The 24715-nt window shown below is 38.4% G+C and overlaps 13 protein-coding genes across 13 annotated transcripts; 3 read left to right on the top strand and 10 right to left on the bottom strand.

Moving 5' to 3' along the window:
• Positions 1–88: 88 nt before the first annotated feature.
• On the bottom strand, positions 89–1262 carry VTP21DRAFT_5354 (uncharacterized protein; the record flags this gene model as incomplete). The annotated part of the gene is made up of 4 exons (XM_069395866.1): positions 89–454; positions 527–871; positions 937–1031; positions 1106–1262. The coding sequence occupies 4 exons, from the start codon at positions 1260–1262 to the stop codon at positions 89–91; spliced, it is 963 nt and encodes a 320-aa protein (XP_069247922.1).
• Positions 1263–1503: 241 nt separating this feature from the next.
• On the top strand, positions 1504–3511 carry VTP21DRAFT_5353 (uncharacterized protein; the record flags this gene model as incomplete). The annotated part of the gene is made up of 8 exons (XM_069395865.1): positions 1504–1735; positions 1802–1857; positions 1926–2042; positions 2110–2373; positions 2450–2683; positions 2758–2966; positions 3039–3303; positions 3368–3511. 8 exons carry the CDS (start codon positions 1504–1506, stop codon positions 3509–3511), a joined length of 1521 nt encoding a protein of 506 aa, XP_069247921.1.
• Positions 3512–4356: 845 nt separating this feature from the next.
• Positions 4357–4911, bottom strand: VTP21DRAFT_5352 (uncharacterized protein; the record flags this gene model as incomplete). Its single annotated transcript, XM_069395864.1, has 1 exon — positions 4357–4911. One exon carries the CDS (start codon positions 4909–4911, stop codon positions 4357–4359), a length of 555 nt encoding a protein of 184 aa, XP_069247920.1.
• Positions 4912–7564: 2653 nt separating this feature from the next.
• Positions 7565–8565, top strand: VTP21DRAFT_5351 (uncharacterized protein; the record flags this gene model as incomplete). Its single annotated transcript, XM_069395863.1, has 2 exons — positions 7565–7989; positions 8043–8565. The coding sequence occupies 2 exons, from the start codon at positions 7565–7567 to the stop codon at positions 8563–8565; spliced, it is 948 nt and encodes a 315-aa protein (XP_069247919.1).
• A 200-nt stretch (positions 8566–8765) lies between these two features.
• VTP21DRAFT_5350 (uncharacterized protein) lies at positions 8766–10205 on the bottom strand (the record flags this gene model as incomplete). Its single annotated transcript, XM_069395862.1, has 7 exons — positions 8766–8821; positions 8884–8945; positions 9023–9383; positions 9449–9588; positions 9656–9785; positions 9848–10052; positions 10170–10205. 7 exons carry the CDS (start codon positions 10203–10205, stop codon positions 8766–8768), a joined length of 990 nt encoding a protein of 329 aa, XP_069247918.1.
• A 990-nt stretch (positions 10206–11195) lies between these two features.
• Positions 11196–11515, bottom strand: VTP21DRAFT_5349 (uncharacterized protein; the record flags this gene model as incomplete). Its single annotated transcript, XM_069395860.1, has 2 exons — positions 11196–11380; positions 11482–11515. 2 exons carry the CDS (start codon positions 11513–11515, stop codon positions 11196–11198), a joined length of 219 nt encoding a protein of 72 aa, XP_069247917.1.
• A 2136-nt stretch (positions 11516–13651) lies between these two features.
• VTP21DRAFT_5348 (uncharacterized protein) lies at positions 13652–14608 on the bottom strand (the record flags this gene model as incomplete). Its single annotated transcript, XM_069395859.1, has 1 exon — positions 13652–14608. One exon carries the CDS (start codon positions 14606–14608, stop codon positions 13652–13654), a length of 957 nt encoding a protein of 318 aa, XP_069247916.1.
• Positions 14609–15044: 436 nt separating this feature from the next.
• Positions 15045–15646, bottom strand: VTP21DRAFT_5347 (uncharacterized protein; the record flags this gene model as incomplete). Its single annotated transcript, XM_069395858.1, has 2 exons — positions 15045–15260; positions 15389–15646. The coding sequence occupies 2 exons, from the start codon at positions 15644–15646 to the stop codon at positions 15045–15047; spliced, it is 474 nt and encodes a 157-aa protein (XP_069247915.1).
• Positions 15647–16493: 847 nt separating this feature from the next.
• On the bottom strand, positions 16494–16808 carry VTP21DRAFT_5346 (uncharacterized protein; the record flags this gene model as incomplete). Its single annotated transcript, XM_069395857.1, has 1 exon — positions 16494–16808. The coding sequence occupies one exon, from the start codon at positions 16806–16808 to the stop codon at positions 16494–16496; it is 315 nt and encodes a 104-aa protein (XP_069247914.1).
• A 1581-nt stretch (positions 16809–18389) lies between these two features.
• On the bottom strand, positions 18390–19332 carry VTP21DRAFT_5345 (uncharacterized protein; the record flags this gene model as incomplete). Its single annotated transcript, XM_069395856.1, has 2 exons — positions 18390–18858; positions 18956–19332. The coding sequence occupies 2 exons, from the start codon at positions 19330–19332 to the stop codon at positions 18390–18392; spliced, it is 846 nt and encodes a 281-aa protein (XP_069247913.1).
• A 269-nt stretch (positions 19333–19601) lies between these two features.
• VTP21DRAFT_5344 (uncharacterized protein) lies at positions 19602–19924 on the bottom strand (the record flags this gene model as incomplete). The annotated part of the gene is made up of 2 exons (XM_069395855.1): positions 19602–19802; positions 19829–19924. 2 exons carry the CDS (start codon positions 19922–19924, stop codon positions 19602–19604), a joined length of 297 nt encoding a protein of 98 aa, XP_069247912.1.
• A 1582-nt stretch (positions 19925–21506) lies between these two features.
• Positions 21507–22761, top strand: VTP21DRAFT_5343 (uncharacterized protein; the record flags this gene model as incomplete). The annotated part of the gene is made up of 3 exons (XM_069395854.1): positions 21507–21854; positions 21914–22236; positions 22302–22761. 3 exons carry the CDS (start codon positions 21507–21509, stop codon positions 22759–22761), a joined length of 1131 nt encoding a protein of 376 aa, XP_069247911.1.
• Positions 22762–23198: 437 nt separating this feature from the next.
• Positions 23199–24164, bottom strand: VTP21DRAFT_5342 (uncharacterized protein; the record flags this gene model as incomplete). Its single annotated transcript, XM_069395853.1, has 1 exon — positions 23199–24164. The coding sequence occupies one exon, from the start codon at positions 24162–24164 to the stop codon at positions 23199–23201; it is 966 nt and encodes a 321-aa protein (XP_069247910.1).
• Between the last annotated feature and the right edge of the window lie 551 nt (positions 24165–24715).

The raw sequence follows: 24715 nt of genomic DNA, 5'->3' as shown, positions 1-24715 counted from the left end.
GAAAAGTACTGAATGGAAAAGAAGAGGACGTAAAAAGATACACGGAGACAAGTATTTACGAGAATTGATAAATTAATTCACTTTCCTACTACGCAGACATCCCAGCAATGTCCTCCTCCGACCCGTTGACGGTTTGATAACCGTACTTGCACAGGGGAAATTTCCTCCCATCTCCCAGTGTTGTATAGACCGGCAATAGCCAGAGCCACCACCTCGGGCCCATAACCTGCACCCAATTCTGCCTCCAGCCTATGTCAAATAGATTCAGGTATCGGCTGCGTGTGACCTCGCTGGTATGGCCAACCCGGTAGTTGGTGCGCTCGAAGCTCTCAATGGTGGTCCGGTTGGCAAGGAGAAGCCGCGTGTGAAATGCAGTGAAGCCGATAAGTCCGACGCCAAGAGCGAAGCCCAGGAATACCATCAGAATCCAGTGGATAGAGAGGTTAAGCAGCCCCTTACGATTCACAAGATACATAAAGAGTTAGAGGGGGATCGGTGCGTAGACCAGAGGGGTCCATCCACTTACTATCGTCGGATCTAGAATCACCTCCCAGCAAGGGAAAATGGTGGCGATACAGCACCAAAGGCAATAGATAGCCCCATGCAGTATAAAGAGGTAGAAAAATTTATAGTTTGCAAACCCAACGCAGTTATTGAGCCAAGGGCAGTGGTGATCCATTTTCAGGATGCAGCGGCCACATACCCGGCAATGATGAGCACGGTCGGGTTTGGAGCCTTGGCACTTTTTGCAGAAACGGGGCCTGCCGTCTCGCTTTACGAGCACTGGTTCAAGCGCAATAGGATGGTCGACTGGGATTGTGGTTGCAGTGGGAAGAAGAGATTCTTGATCAACGGATGGGTTGAATTTGGCCTAAAATGACATTACATGAGAACGTAGAGCTAGGCTCAAAATTGTACTTTTATGAACGAGCTTACATCCTGTGGGCTTCCAGGTGGAGTAAATGAAGCCCTGCAGTATGACCAGGTAAAGAGTAGAAAAAGAATGTGATGTGCAACGAGGTAGAGAATGGCTTGAAAATAGAAAAGTCAACTGGGTAAGTATATCTCAACCTTTTTAGAACGAGATGATGAAATAACATCACACCTTGAACGCGATGTACATTCCAAAGATAGAGACATAGATTCAGCACAAATGCATAATAACTCCATACGATCACTGCAGATATTAAGACAAAGGGTATCGTATTAACGACTCGGAGGACTGCGGCAGTGAACTTATGCCATGCGAGGGTGGAGGGCATATTTGTTCTTCACAGATGACGATTTAAAGAACGTGGTATAGAGAGAGCATATATACTCCGTCCTCGTTGCGGTGGTTCTCTCCTTGTGCTTACTGATCTTCGTTCCTTGGTAGAGGAGTTTAGCTTCATTTCGAATTTTTAATAATTTTCTCTTGGAGGCTTAGCTTTTTCATTTCTTTTAATAAGGCGGTGTGAGAAATGGCGAAGGACCGGTTTGCTTGTTTCCTAACACCAGCCGATAATGTCTTCTCATAACCACAATCAATCGCCCCCCAAAGATCCGAATATTCCGTCCAATAATGCGAGTAATAAAAATCGCCTCTCTCGTTATGGACGCCTTCCCACTTTTGAAGAAGTGCGCAAGCGACGTTTGTCAGCCGATGCCGCGCTTCGCAAAATGCAGCGCGAGCAACTTATAACCGCTAAGCGCTTTCGGCACACGCGTGAAACAATGGCCCTAGGGGAAGACGATGGTGCATTTGTTGTTAGCCATTTACTTGTCAGGCAGCTCGAAATGACCGTCTATTCATAATTTTTAGATTCGGAATTTTTTTTGACGGCTGGCGAAGTCGAGCAATTGAAGAATAACATGCAGGTAAACTCGTGGAATGCCTTGTGCATTGAAACCTCAAACTTGTGCTCAATTTGCCATGTGTCCTTCAGAGTCCTTCGCAAGAAACCCGAATGGAGGCTATGAGGCAGCTAACCAAATACCTCGTAGATCCTCCCGATACGCTGAAAGAATTCGTTATTAATGGGGAATGCGTGGATATTCTGACAGTAATTCTTGAAGTTTGAATATCCCGCCCTGCTTGCGCTCACGTTTTGTCTGCTTTTTGTTTGAAAGAAATATCTAAAGGGGATGGACCCCGAGGAGCAGCTACAGGCGACGTGGTGCATCACTAACATTGCAGCAGGGTCCCCAGAACTTAGCACAAAAGCCTTGTCTACAGTCCCTTACCTAATCACCCTGCTTCAGGGTGAAAATAATGGACTACAAGATCAGGCCGCCTGGGCAATTGGAAACATGGCCGTGGAGGGGGACGAGTTTCGTGATGTTTTACGTGCGAACGGAGTGTTGATCCCCTTAATCAACTTGCTGAAATCAACGGTATTTAATTGCTCTTCCCTCCTTTCTTCCAATCTCCGTTGTACACTTACTTAATTCCAAAACCTTGGCCCTCTAGGATCTACAACTTGTGCAAACCGCATGTTTTGCACTCTCGAATCTAGCACGCGGCGCAAATCCTCGGCTCGATGATTTTTTTGATGCCGGGATATCGGAGCTTTTGTTCCAACATCTTGCCAAAGACGAAGCCGGAGAAGTCATTTCAGAGGTTTCGTGGGTGCTGACCTACCTTACTTGCAAAAATGAGCAGAATATATTGCGATTAATTCGTGAAGGATTGGTCCCATTGCTGGTAAGTGATGTCTACGGCATGTTTTTTCCCTAGCTATTCTCAAGCATGAACTGGGCATTTCCTCGCCTATTTAGGTGAAATGCATGCCAAGAATGGTGGATCGAGGCGCCCTTGCCATTCCTCTTATTCGAACTCTGGGCAACATAGCCAGTGGTCCAGATGAATTTGATGATGAGTTACTCAAAGAACCTCAATTTCTGCCGTTGTTACTTAAATACATTCAGTCGGAATGTCGCTCCGTCAAAAAGGAGAGCCTTTGGGTCATGTCCAATATTACGGCTGCGTATGTATTCGCCATGGATACTAACTATTTTGTACTCCTCTAACTCAATCCGCTTGTCTTTGTCTTTAATAGAAGGCGAGCAGAAACGCTTTCTAAAGTAATTGACGCTGGCTTCGTTCCTGTGCTCTCGTCGATTGTTGCCCATACGAATTTTGACCTACGCAAAGAAGCTGCCTTCAGTCTTGTCAACATTGCGTCACATGGACCAGAACACGTTCAGCTGCTTCCGCATAATGATTTATTACCAGTGTTCCTCGATTTTGTGCGTGGTGGAGACCCAGAAATGATACAACTAGGATTGACTTATATTCAACTGTTGCTAACCCATGTGCCAGAAGTATTTATGCTACTTTAAAAGACCTCTATGATGGTTAGCTAAATTAGGGTTTGCAATAATTTAGGGAAAACAGTTGATCGAGTCAATACAAGGTATTGAGGCTCTTGAGTCCCTTTCAGTAATGGAGGATCCTCAACTTAGGCATGTTGCGGGAGGGTTGATGGACATGTATTTCGGTGAACAGGTGGAAGATACTGAAGTTGCATGATTTTTTTTTGTATACTTTCTTTTTTTGCCAATTATTAAAGGATATGAAGCTTTTATATCTGGCTCTTTTTGTAAAAACGTGTATTATTTCTCTTCTTTTAAGGAGACAAATATTTATATTGTTATCAGGTTGGTATAAATATTTCATATATAATAAACAGGATTCAATTATATAATTAAATATTTATCTCTGACTTATTTCACAAAATGATCAATTTTACATCTTCTTAGCTCTTACCTTCATTCGCCAATGGCGCGTCTATTTTTGAATGGTCCAAGATTGTCCGACCAAATTGATATGGATTAATTATTGTAAATATTGATAAATAAGCAAGGCAATTTTAACGAAAGAAGGCATTCGAAAAATTGTCAAGGGACTCTTACAATTTGTATATATTAAAATGCAAAACTCGATATTTATCACGAATTTTAGATTTAAGGCCCATACAATTTCGAGTTTATATCATTTGAAATCATATTTGATAGTTTCTCTGAGAGTAATATTGCGCTGTTTTTCATATCCAAATTGTTCGACTTTCACTTGTATTTTCAGTTAAAAAAAGGAAAATTAACTGCCAATTCGTTCTCATACGCAATTTAGTTTATCTTAGTTCTAGAGTATGCATTGGTGTCTATTTAACACGATTCGAGTAATACAAAATGGCGAAAACACTAGTATCCGCTGTATTTAAAGCAATAATTTCGCTTTTTCTAAATGCTAAAAAATCTGCTTTATGATGCACTTTTAATATAAACATGATAAATTAGAAATATATATTGCTACTTCTCATATAAATATACACCTGGCATCAGAGTGAAATCGATAATAGCTACATTAGTGGAATCTTAAAATCCGGGAGGCTTCGCTCCAGCTGATCCCGGACTTGGAGCCTGACCGGAACTAGGAGCCTGGCCAGAACTTGGAGCCTGACCTGAGCTGGGAGCCTGACCTGAGCTGGGAGCTCCTGAAGCTGGAGAGGCTCCGGCACCTCCCGCTTGAAGCGGACTTTTTCCTTCTACTAAGGCTTTGAGAGCCGGGATCAGTTGTGGTGATTTCTGAGCCAGCTCGTCGATATCTTTCGCTGCGACTTTCTCTTCAGGCTTCTTGTTTGGAATGAATTTTTGAATAACCTGGTTGATCTTCTCTATGTTCTGTTTGAGGAAATCTATATCAGCTTGCGACGGTTTTTGCCCTTGTTGGGCGGTTTGTTGTCCTTGTTGGGCGGTTTGTTGTCCTTGTTGGGCGGTTTGTTGTCCTTGTTGGGCGGTTTGTTGTCCTTGTTGGCTGGCTTGTTGTCCCCCTTGTGCAGGAGCAGGGCTGGACTGAGCAACTTGAGGAGCCGGTAGTGCTGCAACGAATGACACGCAGAGAAGAGTTGCAACAACTAGAGAGAATTTCATTTTATCTTGATTGATTATAGCAGTCGGGATACAAGTATTTTAAGTTTGCGATTGACGGGGATCAACGACGTTTGAAATGTCCCTTTTTATAATATACGGATCCTTTGCATCACTTGAGTCAAAATACATGACGTATTTACTGCGATGGTTTCTCGCTCGTCAAGTGCCGGGGGTTGCAGTCTATGATTTACAAATGTTTTGTATCGCAAATAACTCTACCCTATTAAATCCTCGCTCCAAAGAACCCTTTGGTCCCTTTAGAAAGAGAGTCATGATTCACCCTTTCATCAACACTGCACTATATGTATATATTCGCAACTGTGCTCTCAAGCTGAATTATGACTACACTCCACGGCAATGCAACTTTTATCTTCCGTAAAATATGCTTCATTAAGCAATCACAGAGTACAATCACTTATTATCATGTAAAGGATAATTCCCAACATATTCATCGGCACCCCGATCCACGGATCGGCATGGAATTTCAAGGGTTTCCCTCGGTCTCGGTAGACACGTCATTTCAGACAAGAAAAGCCAAATTAAAAAAGGGATAGTAGAGTTTCAATTCCGATTGACATAAAATCTATCGGAATCATAGTTATGACTTCACAATAGCGATTGTACATGTTTGCCAAGAGTGATTACTGCTCATGATAATGGTTTTAGCATTTTGTAGTTTCTTCCAACACCCATTATATATAATGCTAAATTAGATTTTTACAAACTCTGTCACGAATATATTGACCCTTATTATGAATAATTTTTAATTGCCACTAACGCATCAAGAGGAGTTGCTGTTTAACCGACTAAATTCTAAATTAAATTTATAGAGGGATATATTAATTTGCTTCAGGGGATAGAGAATTCAAGGCTAGCCAATAGAAAAAATCCAGGCTGAAATTGTGAAATTATTGGTATCATAATCCCTGCCTGAGGAGTCAAATAGAAACGGCAAATGTACGTACTATTCTTAATAAGATTAAGTTGCACGATCCCATCTATCCGTTTACCCTAACATTCCGTTTTGTGATTGTATAGCTTCCCCGGCGCTGAATGATCTTTGACATAGATATTTGGGCTAAAATATAAAAAAGCCTAAATACCTGGAAGATGCCTATATTGGAATAAGTGATTCCCATTTTTCACCTACGTAGATCAGTGGAGTTGAAAATCTCAGAATCATGGAATATCGGGAAGCAATAGGTCTTTGTAATATGAGCTAATTCAGGAAAATTCAGACATGGTGGCTGCATTTGCAATAGAGGTAAATGTGCCGCAATAACTAGACAGTATATAACCGAAGGAAAATTTGAAATAATTTAGTCAGAAATAAAGTAACTCATAAAGAAAGGACCTCAGATTCCAGTTAAATCAATGAAATAGCTATCATTATAAAATAGTAATGTGGAGCCCAAACTTTTTGAAATAGTTGTAAATCCGTCCACTCGATCTCAAGGAGAAAGCTTCTTAAAGTGAAATAAAAGAAAAAGCAGATATTAATATTGACTATATGCAAAATAAAAAAAGATTTTGTAAAAATATATCAGTTTCATTATTCATGGATATTGAAGGACAATTAATAATAGCAGCGTATTAAGTTTTTGTCTGCAAGTAAAGTAAAAAATCGCTGGTTGTTTCAAAGCCTAATCTTAATCATGTATAAAAATTCAACCTAAGAACTCATGAAGCCTCAGCGAGAAGTGTTATAAACACCATTTTTTAAATATAAATCATTGAAATAAACTATATATTGGCTAAAAAGTCGAGCATTTTATTTCAATGTTTTTTAGGTAATATAGACAGACACTTTGACTTGGGCCGAAAAGGCTTTCGGATTTTATCAATATTAAATCAATAATTCCCAGGAATTGGGAGAATGAGGGTTGTTCCATGGGAAAATTTTTGCAATATATTTTAGCTTACATTTTTTGTTTACTAATATGTATTTGTAAGTTCTCAATCTTCCTAGAAAAAAATAGATGCATATAGTTAGCTTACCAATGGATATATATGGCTCGATACACCTGGCTCTTCAATTTATTTTTTTTGGCACGTTTTCTATGTAGTGAAAATTATCTAATTGTGTATTGATCAAACACCCATGTAAAATTCGAAGGTGAATTTGAAACCCAGTTAATATCTTTGTGATAAGCATTGCTTAGTTTCACAAAGAATTGTACCTCGACTTATTTTTTTCACTCTGGAAGCATGAGTGCGGGAGAGATTGATTTATTGGTCTGTACAATGAAGCTAGGGTCCTTTGTTGGTATTTTTTATTTTTAACGGTTTCAGCCAATCTTGCGGTATTTAGTTTGAAGAAATAAATAAGAGCTTTTAACAAATATAAATGTTAGGTTTATATATCCTAAGCGCTGCATTGTGATAGCTTAGTTAATAAATGGAATAGATCTGTTTCTTCCAAGTAAAGGTTTTGTTTATTGAAGTTTTGCTGGGCGGATGTATTTGTGTACAATTCGCACGTGTATAAATCGGTATCCCTTCTTTGTGCCACAAATAAACTCTAAATTGGGTATTTAAACATAATCATTTGAGCTTCTTACCCAAACCTCACTTAAATCAATAATAATCCCATCACATTCATTACTTCTTCCTCATCCAATTTGAAAGATCATTCGTTTTTAAATTGTTGTCAATGATTAAGAAATTTTTAATTCCTATCGTTACGCTGAGCGCTCTTTTAGGCGCATTTGCAGCCCCTGTTAATACCGATAAACCTCTTACCACCTTTTTTGTTGCTAGCGATACCCACCACGATTACGCTGATTTGGGAATGACATTGAAGGATATGTTAAATGTTGATCCTAAGTACAAGGCGGTTGTATTCAATGGTGATATCACAAATCAGGGACGCGAGAAGCAATACTCTGATTTTCTGGCAACTCTTCAAGCTAACCCTCACCCGGACAAGGTTTTCCTCAACATTGGTAACCATGAATTATATGGTGGCGACTCGGAGGAGGCCATGTTTGCACGGTACAAAAAGTTGACCAAAGAAGATAAGATATATTACGAACGCGAAGTTGGCGGTTTCCCGCTTATTTTCTTGGGAACGGAAAAGTAGGTTTATCGCTGGTAATAGTTGGAAAATAGTTGATTGACTATGTATGTAGGTTTTTAGACAGCGGAAATGGCGTTTGGTTGAGCCCTGAGCAGCTCAACTGGCTTAGAGATCGCCTTAAGATCCACGGCAGGACCGGTAAACCTATATTCACCTTCCTGCACATTCCCCTTCCGAAAACCACCTCCGGAAGTCAAGTTCCCGTGTACGAGACCCTCTATAAGCAGCAAAAGGAGCTTTTGGATATTTTAGGACAATATCCCCAAGCCATTCTTTTCACCTCCCATACTCACTACGGCCTCCAACTCAGCGACTGGCAAGTGCGAAAGGTAATCCCTGGGGGTAACTCAAAAGGATTCCAGATCATTAATACTGGTGGTATCCTCGATGAATGGAACGCTGATTCAAATGGCAACGAATATCTTGTGCCCGGAAGCATTAAGGAGGCCAGATCTCTTTATTTGGAGCTGTACGCCAATCGTGTTGTCATTACCGGACGTGATCATTACCGCAAAAAATGGATCCAAAAGCTGGAAATTCCTTATGGTAACGCAGTTTCGGATGAGACAGTATGAAAAGTATACATTAATTTATAGCAATTAATGCGTTTTTTTATTAGTATAAATCAAAGTATAAAAATAAAAAATAGTGCGATTATTTATTACAGTTTTGCTATATCTTTAGATAATCTATAAGACCCAACAATGCAAACAAGCGTGTGCATTTGTATAAAATATACAAAGACTATTTACAAGTATTAAAACATAGCTAAACATTATTTCGGCTGATTGACATAATGCCACAAGGGAGTACACGAATAATAATCATTATCTGTAAGCAATGCTGTTAAGAGCAATATGCAAACGTATTCCTAATCTTTAATTTAAACTTACCATAAGTTTGACCGGGATCGCAGGTGCATTTCAATTGAAGCTCTTTTTCAGTTGGACAATGCCTAGTAATCAAAAAATGGAGAAAATGAGGAAAACGCTGGTAAAGAAAGAAATCGCGAACGAAGATTAGGATACTAACATGAATGGGTAGTGCTTGTACCCGATATCATTAAAGAAATGAATCTCGTCACTTCTAAGGAACATTGCAGCAGCAATCGTATGTACAGGTGCATCTCCCCAGCGCTCGTAAAAGAATCCTCCAGCTTTGTCCAAATATTCAAAATATGTCATATATGCTTCTGAACGCCAAAATCGTAAGTCTCCAATTTCAAAGTTGGACCAGAAATGACATCGATTGTAAGTAACTCCCCCATCATGCGTGATGAAATCGAGTGTATTGTTGGGTGGAATTAAGTGGGGATATTCATTCATAAAACGACGAGTAGTTTCCCAGAGGGTGGGAATTGTATGCTCGTTTTCACGTAAAGATAAAGTCCAGCCTCAATTTTCAAATATTAAACCACTATTACCATATGGAATGGCACAACTTAAATATGTTACTTACCATATTTTTTACCATTATCTTGCATGAAGAGGAAGGGGTCGTAGTCCAAATCGCAAAAATATTCTACGTTTGGTTCAACACGCCAGTAGTAATCGTAATCCTGAAGAAGCGGATGGTGGAAGAAAAATCCAGATTCAAATCTAGGTAGTTAACAAATGTCAGTGTTATACAAATATGCCGATGCGAGAAAATTCGATTTCTTATTACCTACACATATGTCGGTAAGATAAACTTCCACCGTATGGAACATTGCGCTTCGCTTGGTCTTCCCTCGCAATTCGCGCCTTTTCTTCATCAATCCACTCAGGAATACTCCAATGATCCTTTGGTACCAATCCTATAGTCTTAAAAATATAAATAATGAAACATTATGGAACTTATATAAAAGGGGTTATTTACCGTAATAAGTTGGGGAATTTATTATTGAGCTAGTATATAGCTTGAATTCCTCCGTAAATTCTTCATCGTTTAAAAACACCCAAGGGTAACCGTAATTTCGGTTGAATCTGTCTTCTATGTGCCTTATCGCGTTTCGCATCCCTTTCAGTTCGGAATTTCGCACTAGAGCAACAAAGACAGCGCGAGCTCTGCGCGTCGCATTTGCCTGATTAATCAGGGTTAATGAAGAGTCAACTTGGGTTGGGATTGATTTAAGAAAAGAGATGGATATGAAAAGGTAGTAAAAAAAAAAGAGGATCAATAGCGAATAGAGTGGCGGAACAACAGCCTGTTTAATTGAAAATCGCTTTTGCATCATTTTGAAAAGTAAGAAAACGAATGGAAGAGAAGGGTTTTGGAAAAATACTAAATGAGGGGATACGTAAAAACCATCTCTATATTATTTTCATTAACAAAACTCAGGGGATAACCTTATATTGCAGTTTCATTAAATACAACTTATTTAGTAAAGCCACTACAGGGAATCTTGCTTAACGAAAATATAACCCAGGCACGCTAACATTATCTAGGCTATCTGAGGCTTTTTCGTCCTTTCACATTACCCTCTACCTGATATATGCGGATTTTTTACGCCTTCAATATGCTCATAGATTCACCTAGGAAAGACTTTAATTCGGAACAATAAGGAGATATCAATTTTAGAATATATCCGATATTCATAGTAAACCAAAATTCTAAACTCTCTACTATGACCTCTATTGAATATATGTTTGATAACATGATCTACAAAAGTGTTTTGTGATGCTGGGTCTATATTGATCTCGACCAAGTTAAACGTTATCGCAAAGTATCTCAAGTGACGAACGGCGACTTTACATTGTTGGTTTATGACTAAAGTTCAAGAAAATGCTTTTTTAATATATGGCACACTTTTCTATTTGATTAATATATTGGGCTTCATCGATAATCCGACATCATGGGCAATTTCGGTGAAAATAACTATATTTGCACTCACAAAAATATTCTCACGATATCAATATTCTGTAGTTTCATTAGGTAGCCACATTTTGTCAATATAAATAAATAGCGCTACAATACCGTTTTCTCGACTTGCACAATCATGGAGAAAAGCTCGAATCTTTTCCTTACAATGGATATGGCCCAAAAAATAGGAGAGAAATGTGTTGAAAAAGCCCAAAAAATTGGAGTACCAGTCAATGTAGCTATCGTAGACTCGGCTGCTCATCTATTATACTTTGTGCGAATGGACAATGCTCTTCTTGGTTCGTTGGATATCTCCATTAAAAAAGCCAAGACTTCAGCTTTGTTTCGATGTGAAACAGCTATACTAGGCCAAATGTCCCAACCTGGAGGAGCCGTATGGCAATTCGAACATAGTAATAATGGATTGGTAACGTTTGGAGGCGGGCTGCCGATACATGATTCTAAAGGAAATTGTGTTGGTGCAGTTGGGGTGTCTGGGGGTAAAATCGAACAAGACGAAGAGATAGCTCGAGCTGGAGTTGAGGGAAGCTAAATCAATAGAGGAGGAAAAGTCTTTTCCATGGTCATTATATTATATTCTGTATACTACTATTTTTTATGCTATAACAAAGAATAATAAATTCACTGACCATCACCGTAGCTTGTCCTTATGAAATTGTTCATGTTTAGCAAATAAGCTAAAATAGTTATTCATGATAGAGTAGTTTGGAGATAGACTTAAAAATATAGATATGGAATATTTAGAATCACTAGCTACTTGGAATAATATCACAGGACGAACATAGTTTGTAGCGGACATCAAGATATATCAAGACAAGTTCACATCTATGACGCGTTTCTTCTTTAAGAGTTGAACAGCGAAGACAACTAAGATTTGATTCCATCTTCCTGAGTTTCTGTATCATCTTGATATACTTCTTCATGCTCGCACCCTTTTTGTACTATTTCCAAGTGTTGCGAACGCTAATTGAGGCACGAAACCTTCAACAAACTTTGAGAACAATGAGCGATTTTACCGAAATAAATTCTAACTTAATATTGCAATGCTAATCGAATTCGACAATATCTTATGGAAAATGACACTGGGCTACAGGAATAAACAAAAGCTCTAATAATTCAACTTTGTTTACAGTCGTAGTCTGTAGGAATTGTACCAGTTCTAATCGACAGGATTTCTTTTAATGCCATAATACGATATTATGGCTCTTACGGTGTTATTAGCATAAAATAAATATAACTTGATGACATGAGAAATTACAAATTGTAGTAGGTTTTTCGATTAACACAGGGGTATGTTTAATACACATAACTTTGAAACAGATTGGCAAGGCGAATAAATTTGAAAAACCATAAATATCAATTTAAGAAAAAGAATCAAGTTATTTATTGCTTAGAGGGCCTTAGGTTGATATATAAAATTCTTAAGATATTTAAAACTGCTTTATAATAAATTTGTATATGGCCGAAGTATTCATTAAATTATTATTTCTATTAATTATATCCTGCAGCTTGAATGCTTCATTAAATTGTCAATGTGTCAACAATGATAAAACTATAGAATGTTGTCGGAGAATAGTTGGCAATATCTATTGGATAGGTGATACTAAACGAGGATGCTATTTTCGTTATAATTATAAACGTAAAGACTATGAAAATTGCTGTGGAATAAATAACGCCTATTGTGATGAATGAAAAAATATGTTCTAGGTGCTTATGTAGCTAAAGATTGTTATAATGATATCATGAGTTATGAAAAATGTGGTTGCAATCAAATAAAAAATCTAGAAAATGACGTAAATAATAACTCAACTGAATAAAAAAACAACTATAAGGTTATCTATAAAAATAACAAGTAAAAAGCATCGGCGCTCCATCAATAAAATCACGAGTTAAACATTAATGAAAAACCAAGTTTATAATGAAAAGATTCAGTGCGCCAGGAGCGGCTTTTTCCATATTCTCTACGCCATGACCGTTTTTCCATATAGAAAATGATAAGAATAAATGATAGATAGCAACAAGATCATTAACAAAATCAACAAGGCAAAAGTTCAGTGCGCTATCGGTAAAATAGAATGATTATCACATTAAAAAATTCAACTTTATAACAAACACACTCACTGCGCTAGGACCAGCTTTTTCCATATACATGAGGCCAATCTTGTTTTATTGCTAATTGCTTACGTCAATAAACACAGCTTCTACTTATTTTCAAAAGGAACCATAAAAGAATGTTGTATATTTCGATGTTTATACTCGCACTGTGTATCTGGTAGGTGTGTATATGGCGACAAGGAACTGAACCAGCGGCAATGTTTATCTAGCTAGCTCTGTAAAGTTACATTTCGAGAATACAGTGAATGAAACTACAGTCGGGGATCCCACTGGCTAAACTATTAGAATTGCGATAATTGGGGTTTAAATAAATTCTTCGCTACTATTAGTTATCAAAATCGCTGTTAATAATGCAAAACTAAACCCTTTAGTATTGCATGTTTATTTTGCTTGATTTTTCCACTTCATCTAAGTTAATAAAAGACAGTATGCTTCAATGAATATCATAGTTTTGGTAATAACTACTATGGGTGAAAATTGCTACCCATACTGACCAATTCCAAGCTGGATTATATCTATCTACTGGTCATCTAACCATTTTTCTATTGACAATGGAATAGAAATTAAGCACATCATTTTTTCGAGATATTATAGTTTTTAAATCTCTGTAAAATATACTGTCTAAATGAATTGGTATTTATTACCGATATACATTTGAAAAATAAAGAGCAAATTAAAAAATACTCAAAGCTTCTTGTCCGTGATCCCTCGATTGATTTTCATAGCTTTATAGTCACTGTTATATCGAAGACCCATCTTCATAATCTCTGCAAAAACATTCCAGTCCAAGATTTTTCCAAAGATAATCTTCATGACCACAGTGATTAAACCCTGATCAGCAACAACTATCTTGCCAGCATTTCTGCAAATTGTGTCGGCAATTACTGAAGGAGGTGAGGAAAGCTTATGAGCGACATGGAGGGCAGACATTTTCCCGGCATTGCTGTAAAAATTGGAGTTAATTGGCGATGGATGAATGACAAGAACATCGATCCCATCTTCGGCCGTCTCAGCAGCTAACGAAGCTGCAAAGGTGGTTAAAAAGATTTTGGTGGAGGAGTACAGAGCGCTCATTGGGCTTGGAATAAAGCCAGCACTACTAGATGTGAATGTTATGAGGCCCTTCTTGCCTTGTGATATCATCTCGTTCAAGAAATAATGGGTAAGAATAACTGCAGATGTAGTGTTGGTGTGGTAGTTAGCCATGTTCCTAACGAATGTTATATCGGCAAAACAGCCAGTGGTAATGAATCCGGCATTCACACATAAAATTTGCACGGTGATATCGGAGGTTGCCTTCTTGATGGCATCTAAATAATCACCAGATGGTGTAGACAGATCACAACCGACGAAGCGGAATTGGCGAGTTGGATATTCTTTTTGGATTTCTGTCTTAAATTTGGCCAAAACTGCATCATCCAACGCGACAACTACCACATCCAACTTCTGAGAGGCCAATTTGCGAACAATAGCAGCACCAATACCGGAAGAACCGCCGGTGACGAGAGCCCATTGAGCATTATATTTCTTTTTTAGGTCCTGCTCTTGACAGGCATAGGCACCATAGGCTACCAAAGTCAGATAAGGAACAACAGCCAAAAGACCGATCCAGAAAAAAACTGAATAAAGCGTAGAAATCATTTTGAAAATGTATCGCGTTTCTTTAAATCCACCTGAGAAACTAGAAATATCCGAATTAGGTATTAAATACCTATAGGAATCACAATCTGATTTGAGTGGCTTGTATAATAAAGGTTTGAGTTTAGTGCAAAGCTAAAGATAGATGGATTCCAGAATTGCAGCTTGCTTGAAACGGTCTGGTAGTCACAAATCGTAATGCCTTAGTAATTCTCGCCGTACGAGGACTGAGCATTGGCAATTACTGCTTATTTAATTTAGTAATAGATCCTTAATATGACTAATTGAATGTTCAGTCCAACGATGAGAGGAGAATATCTTCGGATTCACTTGGATCTTTATTATAACGTCTGCCTATAGTATGAAAACTCGGTTTCCCGGGGGAAATCCCAGTGTTATTGCCTGGAAACACGAAAGAACATCGTGGCGGTTAAGAGCATTAGGCATTGGAAGTTTCATGCAAGTAGGCAAGACTATGTTTGGCAAACTCGAGGACAGGATTTAAGCCAATGCCGTTTTCAATGATATCCTTGAAAGTGTGTATGTATGGATTATCGGCGCCACCTGTGATGGCTTCGAAGGCCTTTGCACTGGGAAAGACGTATTTGTTGAAGGAAGCGTGGTCCGAGCAGGCGTAGCCGCACCGGATAATTCCCTATGGCAAATGCGTGTACGTTAAAATGATTTTGCGCATAAAGACCGCAAGGTTCTTGTCCGTATAATCGGTAATAACATCGATCCGATACGGTCAAGTTAGCGATGTGGATTTGAAGCGTATCACGCATCCAAGTAGCTTGTACCATTCGGCATCCTACCGGCCATGTTGAGCTGTAACATGGTCACGACATTGATATTATTGCGCTTGTAGTTGCTGGTGATTTCTTGCGATCCTAGAAGACCGGCATCCTCAGCCATGTAGAACTGGAACTCGACGGTACGCTTGGGCACAAATTCGTTGGCAGCTAAGGCCCGCAGGTTTTCGAAGAGAGTCACGGTGCCGAAGCCGTCATCATCTGCACCAGGTGCTCGATCACTCGACATGTTGTTCTTTTTGAGCCTTGTAGTAGCAGTTGTGGGAGTTCTTCAAGGCGACAAGGCTGTTCTTCAGCTCGGTAGTCGAGAGCTGCATAAGAAACGGCTTGACCTAACGTGGTGGAGTAGGTTGATTAGGACGTTATTATTACGATTACCTTACCCATCCTTAGAATAATATATCACGTAGTATTTGGTCGTCTTTATTCGTGATATGTAGTCTTCAAGTATATTACTTGAATTTGTTATCCGATCCGTTCATCACCAGCGCTATGTAGGGCGATACGATAATAATATTGTTACCGTCGTCCAACAAAGTTACTCTTTCTTGAACAATGTTGCATTGGACAGTCTGTCATCTGACGCTGACAATCGCAGGCAACTGTTCGGATTGTAAGGAGCAACTCTGCAACAATTTCTCGGAACCGAATTCAAACCTTTTATCCAGTGTTTGTTACATAGAGTCATTGACATTTTTAATGTAGGCTTCAATTTTCAGCCCAAAATTTCATACTAAAATAAATACCTCATTAAAGAACAACAAAGTGTCAATCTTTTGAGTAGCCTTTACATGGGATGAGGATGATTAATCAGCGTTATTAATCTTTAATGCCACTACCGTAGTGGAAGGATTTTCAAGTTCACCGTGCATGGCCATGGACATTTCAAAAAAGGTGTCATATTATTGATTTCGACTATAAAGAACAGTAGATAACGCTACTACAGAAATTGAGAGCCAATATATTTAATCGTCAGGGTCAACACAATACGATCCTGCCATAAAGGGCAGCTTCATAACAGAGACAATTAAACTATGTAACCTAACGATAACAAGGCCTTTAAACAAGCTAGAGCATTAGCAACCACCCTTGGACACGGATTTCCAGTGCTTGTCTCCAGGGTTTTTGTCTTCGCGTCCAGCTGGAAGGGTTGCGCACCATTTAGGCAAACCGTGGGCCTGGCAGTCATTCGTTTTCCAGAAGCAGAAGCGCTCTCCTCGTCCGCCGGCACCCACGCGCCAAGAGCCGACGTAGCCAGAGTCAATCGTTTCGCACTTGCACGATCGTAGGGTGAAGCGTAAACCACCCTGGAAATTCGGCTTGTTGTAAATTTCAAGGGTTGAGGCCATGGCGCCGGCAATGGCGCTAGCGAGAAGAATTAGAACCTTCATTGTTTCAAGCAATTGATGAAGTAAGAATTCACGAAGCGAATAAAGGACAAGTATGGGACGACAAATGCAGAAAGAACGACCTTTAAATATTCGAAAGCACGGGTCGATGATGCATTAATGACGAAGGACGGTTCTACCATTTGAAATGAAGGACGTTGTGTAAACCTATCAGAATAATTATTAAAGAAACAATTACACAATAGATACAATTGGATTAATTGGAGGACGACCAGGCGTGACTGGTAGTCTGATATATTCCAGATAATATTTGTGCTATGTCAGTTAAAAGCACACTTGTACAAGCACGCGCCTTACATGTACGAGCATGCGTCTCACCATCTTTATCCCTTTTTATCTCCTACCCTAACCAATCAGATATATATATATAGTATGTGCTTTCTATCTTGAGTTCCTTGGTGTGTGTTATTTGTATTATCCCTTCTATCTGTCTTCTTTCCTTTTGTCAATATAATCTTATTAAAAATACAACATTAATGACCCAGAAAAACAAGAATAGATATTTAATCTATCCGTGAATAACGGAAAACTTAGTGAATTGTAAACCGTCGCCTAGTACACATTTCCCGTGCAGAACGATGCTAGAATCCAATGAATTTGGGAGATTTTGCACATGTAACATGTTAATCTATTTGAGGTTTAATCTTCCCAAGCCTGTCTTTTGAACAACTTGACTTTATTTTACTGTTAATCACGCATGCTAGGATTGTATTATTAGTGCATTCCAATTATGGGAAATTTCCCTAGTTCTTTTCCGCTCTTTCCCACGGCTGAATTGCCAGGCTTTGTGCTCAGTCTGTTACAAAGGAAATTTCTACTTTTTGACACTTTTAATTATGTAATAGAAATAATAATAAAAATAACAAAAAAAATAGGAATGTTTATTAGTAAATATTTGCTAAAGAAAAATGATTTATATCTGATCCTTACCTATAATAATATAATAAAAATAACATACAAAAAGAAAAGTAAGGACCTGAAATCAAACTGTAAATGTAAAAAAAAATCAAACCTTACAATAATGCTATACAAATTAATTTAGTATCACTATCGTTGGTTAATTTTTGGTTAGTAACATCTTGACGAAATTAACGTCATGACATCGCCTGCCTAGTTGCCTTTCCCTTTATGCCATAGCATATTGCTTCATTGTAAAAGTGAATATTTTACTAGGTTGGAAAGTATAATGTGTTTGGAAAATGCTGTAATATAATTTATTATTGCTACATAGGATCATATCAGTCGGATAGATCATAGGAATATCGAATTGAATTAGAAGAGCTCAATAATGATGTGAATTCGTTCCCAATTGAAATGGAAGAGAGTGGAGTATGGACACTTTATGAAATTTAGCATTATTGTTATACACAACAGATATTCACAAATTAGAATCAGGAAACATTCCATACTACATCCAAGCAAGGAAAAAGTATCGCAATACAACTATCGCGTTTATCTACAACATAATTACACAAGAAAACTTCAAATTTGGGTATGGAATGACTACGGCAATCTAGTTCATGTCTAAGGGAGCTTGGAAGCGGCATGCTAATCATTCGAAACTTAGTACGAAGTGTCACTGGACGAAGGAGGCGACGTATCACTGGAAGATGGAGATGGCGTATCGTTGGACGATGGCGTAGAGTTATCGCAGTAAGTGGTTGTCGATGTATCATAGGAAATCGACACACATGTATCATTGGATGGGGTGTAGTGATCATGTATCGATGTGCCATAGCAATCTGCCGCGGGCGTAGGACTGGTACACCAAACGGTATTGTGATGCGAGTCGTGAGAGGTATGTGCGGACTCAGGGATAGTAATATGGTATACAGAACCCACTCGTACTATTACTGGAGCGTGTGGCTTAGTCACGATCTGAGATTTTGATCGACAAGAGCTGACAAGTATCGAAAGGAGTATAATACCGAAGAAAGCTCCAAATATGCCAAAAACGATTTTTGGAGTAGAATCGAAGTCGGCCGTCATATTAATGTCAGAAAGGTGTTGATTAGTGCAGAAATTAACTTTACTGATGATTTTCGACTTACCAGGGAATTTTCAAGCCCATTTATACTTCTCTCAGAATGTCAGCTGAGTGCAAACCCATTTAGTGAATGATACGGTACAACCGCCGATGCTGCGGCAAAGCTTCCAATATTCCAGAAAATCTCAATGGTCGCTCGGATTGCCACAGTAAGAATTCATAGAAAAAATGAATTTTACCATGTCGCCGTGAAACGTCCACGGACACCTCTTTCATCGGACTTGGCTGTAATACAAAGCTGCGTCTCAGCATGAGCTTCATTTGTCTAGCAAAGCTGATGATTTTATAACCAATCGCAACAACGCTTCTACAATAGTTGAATGGCACCTTGATTGTGTATGACTGTGACACATGAGTGTGCGGCATTTGTACACCCACTTGCGCTGAAGCAATTGCTTGTGTAGCGCTGACACTCTTGGCGACTATCGGTTGACTTTGCTTACGACGACGGTTTGGCATACTCTTCAGAAGACGTCATGGTACACGAACATCATCAGCTACACATTTTCCCTGCTTGTCGCGTCGCACAAGTGCCATTATGTAGATGTTAGAAAGGTGACGCTGAGAAAACACGTTTACCCCCGCCTATCATTAGTCAATATCGCAATGGGATGTTTACTTCACGTGGTATAGTCGTCAATATGTTAGGCAGCTAAACAAAAAAGGAGCCATCTCATTGCATGCTATTAGGTAGGGTAATAATCCCTATTTACACATTGTGTAGTATACTAGCGTCCAGTTCGCTGCAGCGAGCGACCTGGAGGACGTTCCTCCTCGACCGACCGTCCTTCCGCAGGCTCTGTCGCGTTCTCTTCGGATATCATATCGACATCTCCAGCGCTAACCTCTTCATATCCACACGTGCGTGTCAATCTTCGCATTGTTCGTGTATCTACATTGTCCACAGTTGTCTTATCACGCGACGCTCTCTTAGTTATTCATTCATAGTCGATACTGAAGATGGAACTATCTCCATCCTCAAGCTTTCCTCATTGCCGCCCTCGTCTCGGAATTCCACTGAGATTGCACGGCAGACCAAGTACAGGGCCATTGTATATATGCGAGCTAAAGTAATTCAATTAAGACAATATATGCTCAAGTAAATACCGTATCGATGTTCAGCATTATCTTATTGTATGACTCGCGCACAGTATCTACTTCGAATATCCCCTCATCTTAGCCCACTAAAAAGCCTTAAGGACACTCACCACCACTGGTTATGCAGCTTAGAATAAATGAGATATTCAATCAGTGGTCCTTATTTCATGATGATGAGGCCGTTTTATTAAAAAATAAAATAATTACAGAGTAAATAGAAAATAAAAACGTTTTTAGCCTGGGATAACAAAATAAGACTATATAAAGGTATCGGTTCTAATGTGATTCCTCGGAAAGGGAACCAGGGAGTTGATTGTCAATGTTGTCAAATCACACTAGGATATCCTGCTCTAACATTTCTTTGTGTAAAACCTGGGATACGTAGGCTTGCATTACTAATGAATTGGCTAACGTTGACCTTTTATTAAGGTGCTCTTTGCCTAATATTTTCAATAACACCAAGGTCATTTCAACTGTTACTTTCTTTTTCACCAATTTAACCCAGGATATTGTCGTAGAAATAAAAACAAGCTATATATAATATTTCATCTAAAAGAAAGTTGTAAAGTTATAATATCTTCTAAAATGATTCTAAAATTTATATAAATCTTTATCATTTTGCCAGCCGAATATTTCTCGTTAATAAAGCCAATATCATTAACCCAGGAATCATCATGCAACTCATTTCGAACCAGGTAAACTCCTCGTGCCAAGGTATTTTGTGAGCGGAAAGATATCTATTTTGAGCTATTTTGGCAAATGGTTAAGTTTGAGGCATTTCCTAAACAAAGGGAATTTTTAAAATTAATGGTGCCTTAATGCATAAATTGATATCTAGGATATTCCCAGGTAATTAAATGTTTGTAATCAGAATATATTATTAATACACCAGGAGACGGAATATTGACCTAACTTAGAGAAACCATCCACTGACTCTAATAATAAAAAAAATCTAGATATTAAACTACAAGTATTTTTTTTTTTGCAATTTAATAGTCCGTATACAACATTTTAAAATTAAATTATTACTAGCATAGAAGATTAATATCGTTAGCTACGCCTCCATGATTTCTCCACATTTGCAGATTCACAATCTGGTTGGGTTTCTCGCAATCATTAGAATATATCAGTTTTCATATTTCAAAAAGGCAGGTTAACGTAGAATGCTGCCAGCGGACATAAAAATATAATTATAGTGATTTTCTTACCCGTTAGGTTTCCTATGGCGAATTCTCTTGCTTAGACCATGTTACCTTAGCAGTGGTGTTCCATATGAACCAAATTCAAAATTCGATTTACTGGTAACGATTCAGTTTTAATTAGCCTAATTCTGGGCTTCCCACGAAAATTAGCTATATAATAATAAATGGCAGTTGTACCTGGCCAATTCACCCGGTTTCATTTGCCAAATCAACGCTAGAGTATATAATGTATAACATTTCGCTTTAGAGCTCAGGGAATAAATCCCAAAGATATATCAATAAAAAAACAACCTTATCACTCTCCCATTCCTCTCACTACATCCTGCTAATAGAATGAAGCTCGGAGCTATTTTCTCCCGAAACCTCTTTATTTTTTATATCTTTGCATTTATCCCGTTACTCTCCTCCGTTCCTTATGCTGAAGGTAGTTGTGCCACTATTGCTGTACGCAAAGAGATCCGTCAATTCACAACACAAGAGCGTATTGATTTCATCAATGCGGTGAAACAACTTAATCAAGGCGTCAGACCAAGTCGTTATGATTTACTGACTAAATGGCACCAGGAAGCTACGGCATATGCTCATTATCAACCCCAGTTTCTCCCATGGCATCGCGCTTACCTCCGTGAATATGAAAAAGCGTTGCAGAGTATAAACCCTAATGTTGTGATACCATATTGGGTAAGTAGATATTCTAGATTAATTGTTTAAGTACGAACAATAACGAATTATCGATACAGAATTGGAGTGAAGACTATCTTAATCCCATTTCAAGTCCTGTATTCTCAAACGACTGGTGCGGCGGTAGTGGTAGTTGTGTTAGTACTGGCCCATTTGCCAATTGGCAAGTCACCTATAAGGACTACGATCAGACATCTCCGCACTGTCTCCAGCGCTCCCTTGAAAACTTGAAAGGATATGTTGCGGACCCTACCACCATCCAACATATCGTCTATAGCAATAACAGGTATCAGGATTTTCATCCGGCAATTGAAGGCAACCCCCACGCTGGGATTCATAATGGAGTTGGCGGTGATATGGCTACAATGGCAGGCCCTAATGAGTAGGTGTATTATCAACTTGTAGTATTTTTGAGATTGATCTAAATTAATATTTGCTTTCTTGCAGTCCAATTTTCTATATGCATCACGCATATATCGATAAAATCTGGGCAGACTGGCAAAAACGTGATCCTCTCTATGTGTACCAGTATGGAGGAACAAATAAGGATGGGAGTCGTGTGTATATATCTGACTATCTAAAGCCATTCAATATTCAAGTCGCTTCGGTTATGCCTACAACTAGCGACAATCTGTGTTATGTTTACCAAGACTATCCTGAAACCACTATGACCTCTCAGAGTATTATCGATGACGAAGGTGCGACACAGAATAAATCGAAACCACCACGCCCAAAGCCCGCTATTATTCCAAAGCTTAAAAGGCAACCTGATTCTTGGATCTTGATGATGGGAGGCAATATTACACAAGTCAGAGAACAAGAAAACAAATTATTCAAGTTCATTGATCAGTTTAATCTTAACGTTACTTTGAACAGGCCATTGAGAATAGATATTAAAATCCATTAATCATTTAATTTAATATTAATATATTTTGTAAATTTATTCACACCCACACCTTAGTCTGTATTTTCCTTTGATTCTAATTTAAATATATCTACTCAAGGATTATTATGGCAGTCTAAGTTTTCGGTATCCGAAATGTCAAATGAAATTAAAATGTGCATTATATATAAAAAACAATGGCTAAAATACTTATTGCAGTGCTTGAGATCAATAGGCCATTGATATCTTTTTTTTTTTCACGGAAAACAATGTAATATTTGATATGGTTAAAAGTCTCTAACTCTTTTATCTTCAAAAGATTCACAAGTATTATCCTATGGATCTCCCATGTTTTTATGAAGTTAAGCAATTACATCCAAATTGAGTTGTTATCCTACCAGAGGAATCTTGGTAACATATAAATTTTATATATCATTATGTATTTATGTATTTATGTATAACTAAAACCAATCATTTCCTCCAAGGTGCCATATAGAGACTTGTTTGATCCCTAGACTTTGTACAAGCTGTAATTTTGTATTAAGCGAAATCTTATCGTTAGATACGAATACTTGGCCATTAGCTGTGATTTTTATGACCTCAGCAGATTCTTTATCTCTTTTCCCACCATTATACCCACCAGCTTCTTTAATTTGTTCTAATGTGAGATTTTGAATGTCATATTTGTCCAGGGTTGCCGTGTATCCATATGAAGGTAGTCCTATAACGAGTCGCTCTACGGGGAATATCTCAAGCATATTTAATGTCCACTCTTTCAGCCATGACAAAGGGCAGATGGGTGAACCACCGCCATAGTCACATTGATAATCATAGAGCATAGGAGTTATATAATCAACAGGTAGCTTGACGAAATCGGGGTAATTCCATATCAACGGGGATTCTTTTGACGTCCACATAGGACCGCATATTGCAAGCTTTTTTTTCGCATTTCTGAGCCTAATACCCAGACTAGTGACAAAAGCCTTGTAATTATCATAGTCCTCTAAAGTCCAGCGTCCAAAAGTTTCGAAATCGATATCAATACCCGTAAGCTCGTAAGTTGTGACAAATTTTACAAGCGTATTAATTGCATTATACTTTTTTGAGCCACAAGCGAAGAGTGACCTCATACTATCTATCGAACCTGATACAGTAACCAGTTGTTCAGCTGAATGCTCACTTATGTCCTGAATGTTACTCTCAGAAAAGCCATTCTGCGTCGCGTATAAATCATCTGAATCTTCATCTATTCTTTCGAGAATTCCATCGTCAAGTAGTTTAAAATATTGCACTCGAAGGACATCGATCTTATTAGCTTTGTAATCTGCGGAAGCGGTAAGAGCAGGAGCACCGTAATATACCCAAGCATGTATTCTGATTCGTTCATTTGACGTTGAACGATTTGGAAATGAAGCCGGAGAAATCATTCGAGAAGGATCATTTGTGGAGCTATTTTGATTATGAACGAGTCCTCTCAAAGATGAAGCAAATCTCTTAATATACGCCATATTTTTGTGTACGAGATCTGTAACCTAAATAATTACGATAAGACTTTTCTCTCCGATGTGAATGAAATTAATATGAAAGCACCTATAAGTTATACTTTGAACTCCGTACGAGGGCAGGTTTATCTGTAAGGACCATTAACGGGGAATTCATTAGGTTAGTTGGTTATTATGAGAATATGAAATAAAAGCCGGTTAATTTGAACCTAAGGCTTGTTATCTTGATAGGTTCACAAAGTTTTCAAGTGGTTAGTTGACTTTTCTTAACCATCATTCTCATCATAGTTCATTTTACTTTTTGAAATGAGGTAAATTTTTTATCACAGTAGAAACTCGATTAAAATACACATAGTAAAGAATTACATTGCCAGGGTTACCCAGATAATATCCAAGACTTTTGATTGATCTCAGGAAATGTCACAACTTTTTGAAGAATGCGCAACATAATTGTTGGAGAATGACCAGGCATGATC

The sequence above is a fragment of the Calcarisporiella thermophila genome (genome assembly GCF_041956535.1).
Source record: "Calcarisporiella thermophila strain CBS 279.70 unplaced genomic scaffold VTP21scaffold_22, whole genome shotgun sequence".
In the NCBI taxonomy this organism is placed as follows: domain Eukaryota; kingdom Fungi; phylum Calcarisporiellomycota; class Calcarisporiellomycetes; order Calcarisporiellales; family Calcarisporiellaceae; genus Calcarisporiella; species Calcarisporiella thermophila.
The sequence above is the reverse complement of the archived record's forward strand: the minus strand, read 5'-3'. Positions and strand labels throughout refer to the sequence as shown.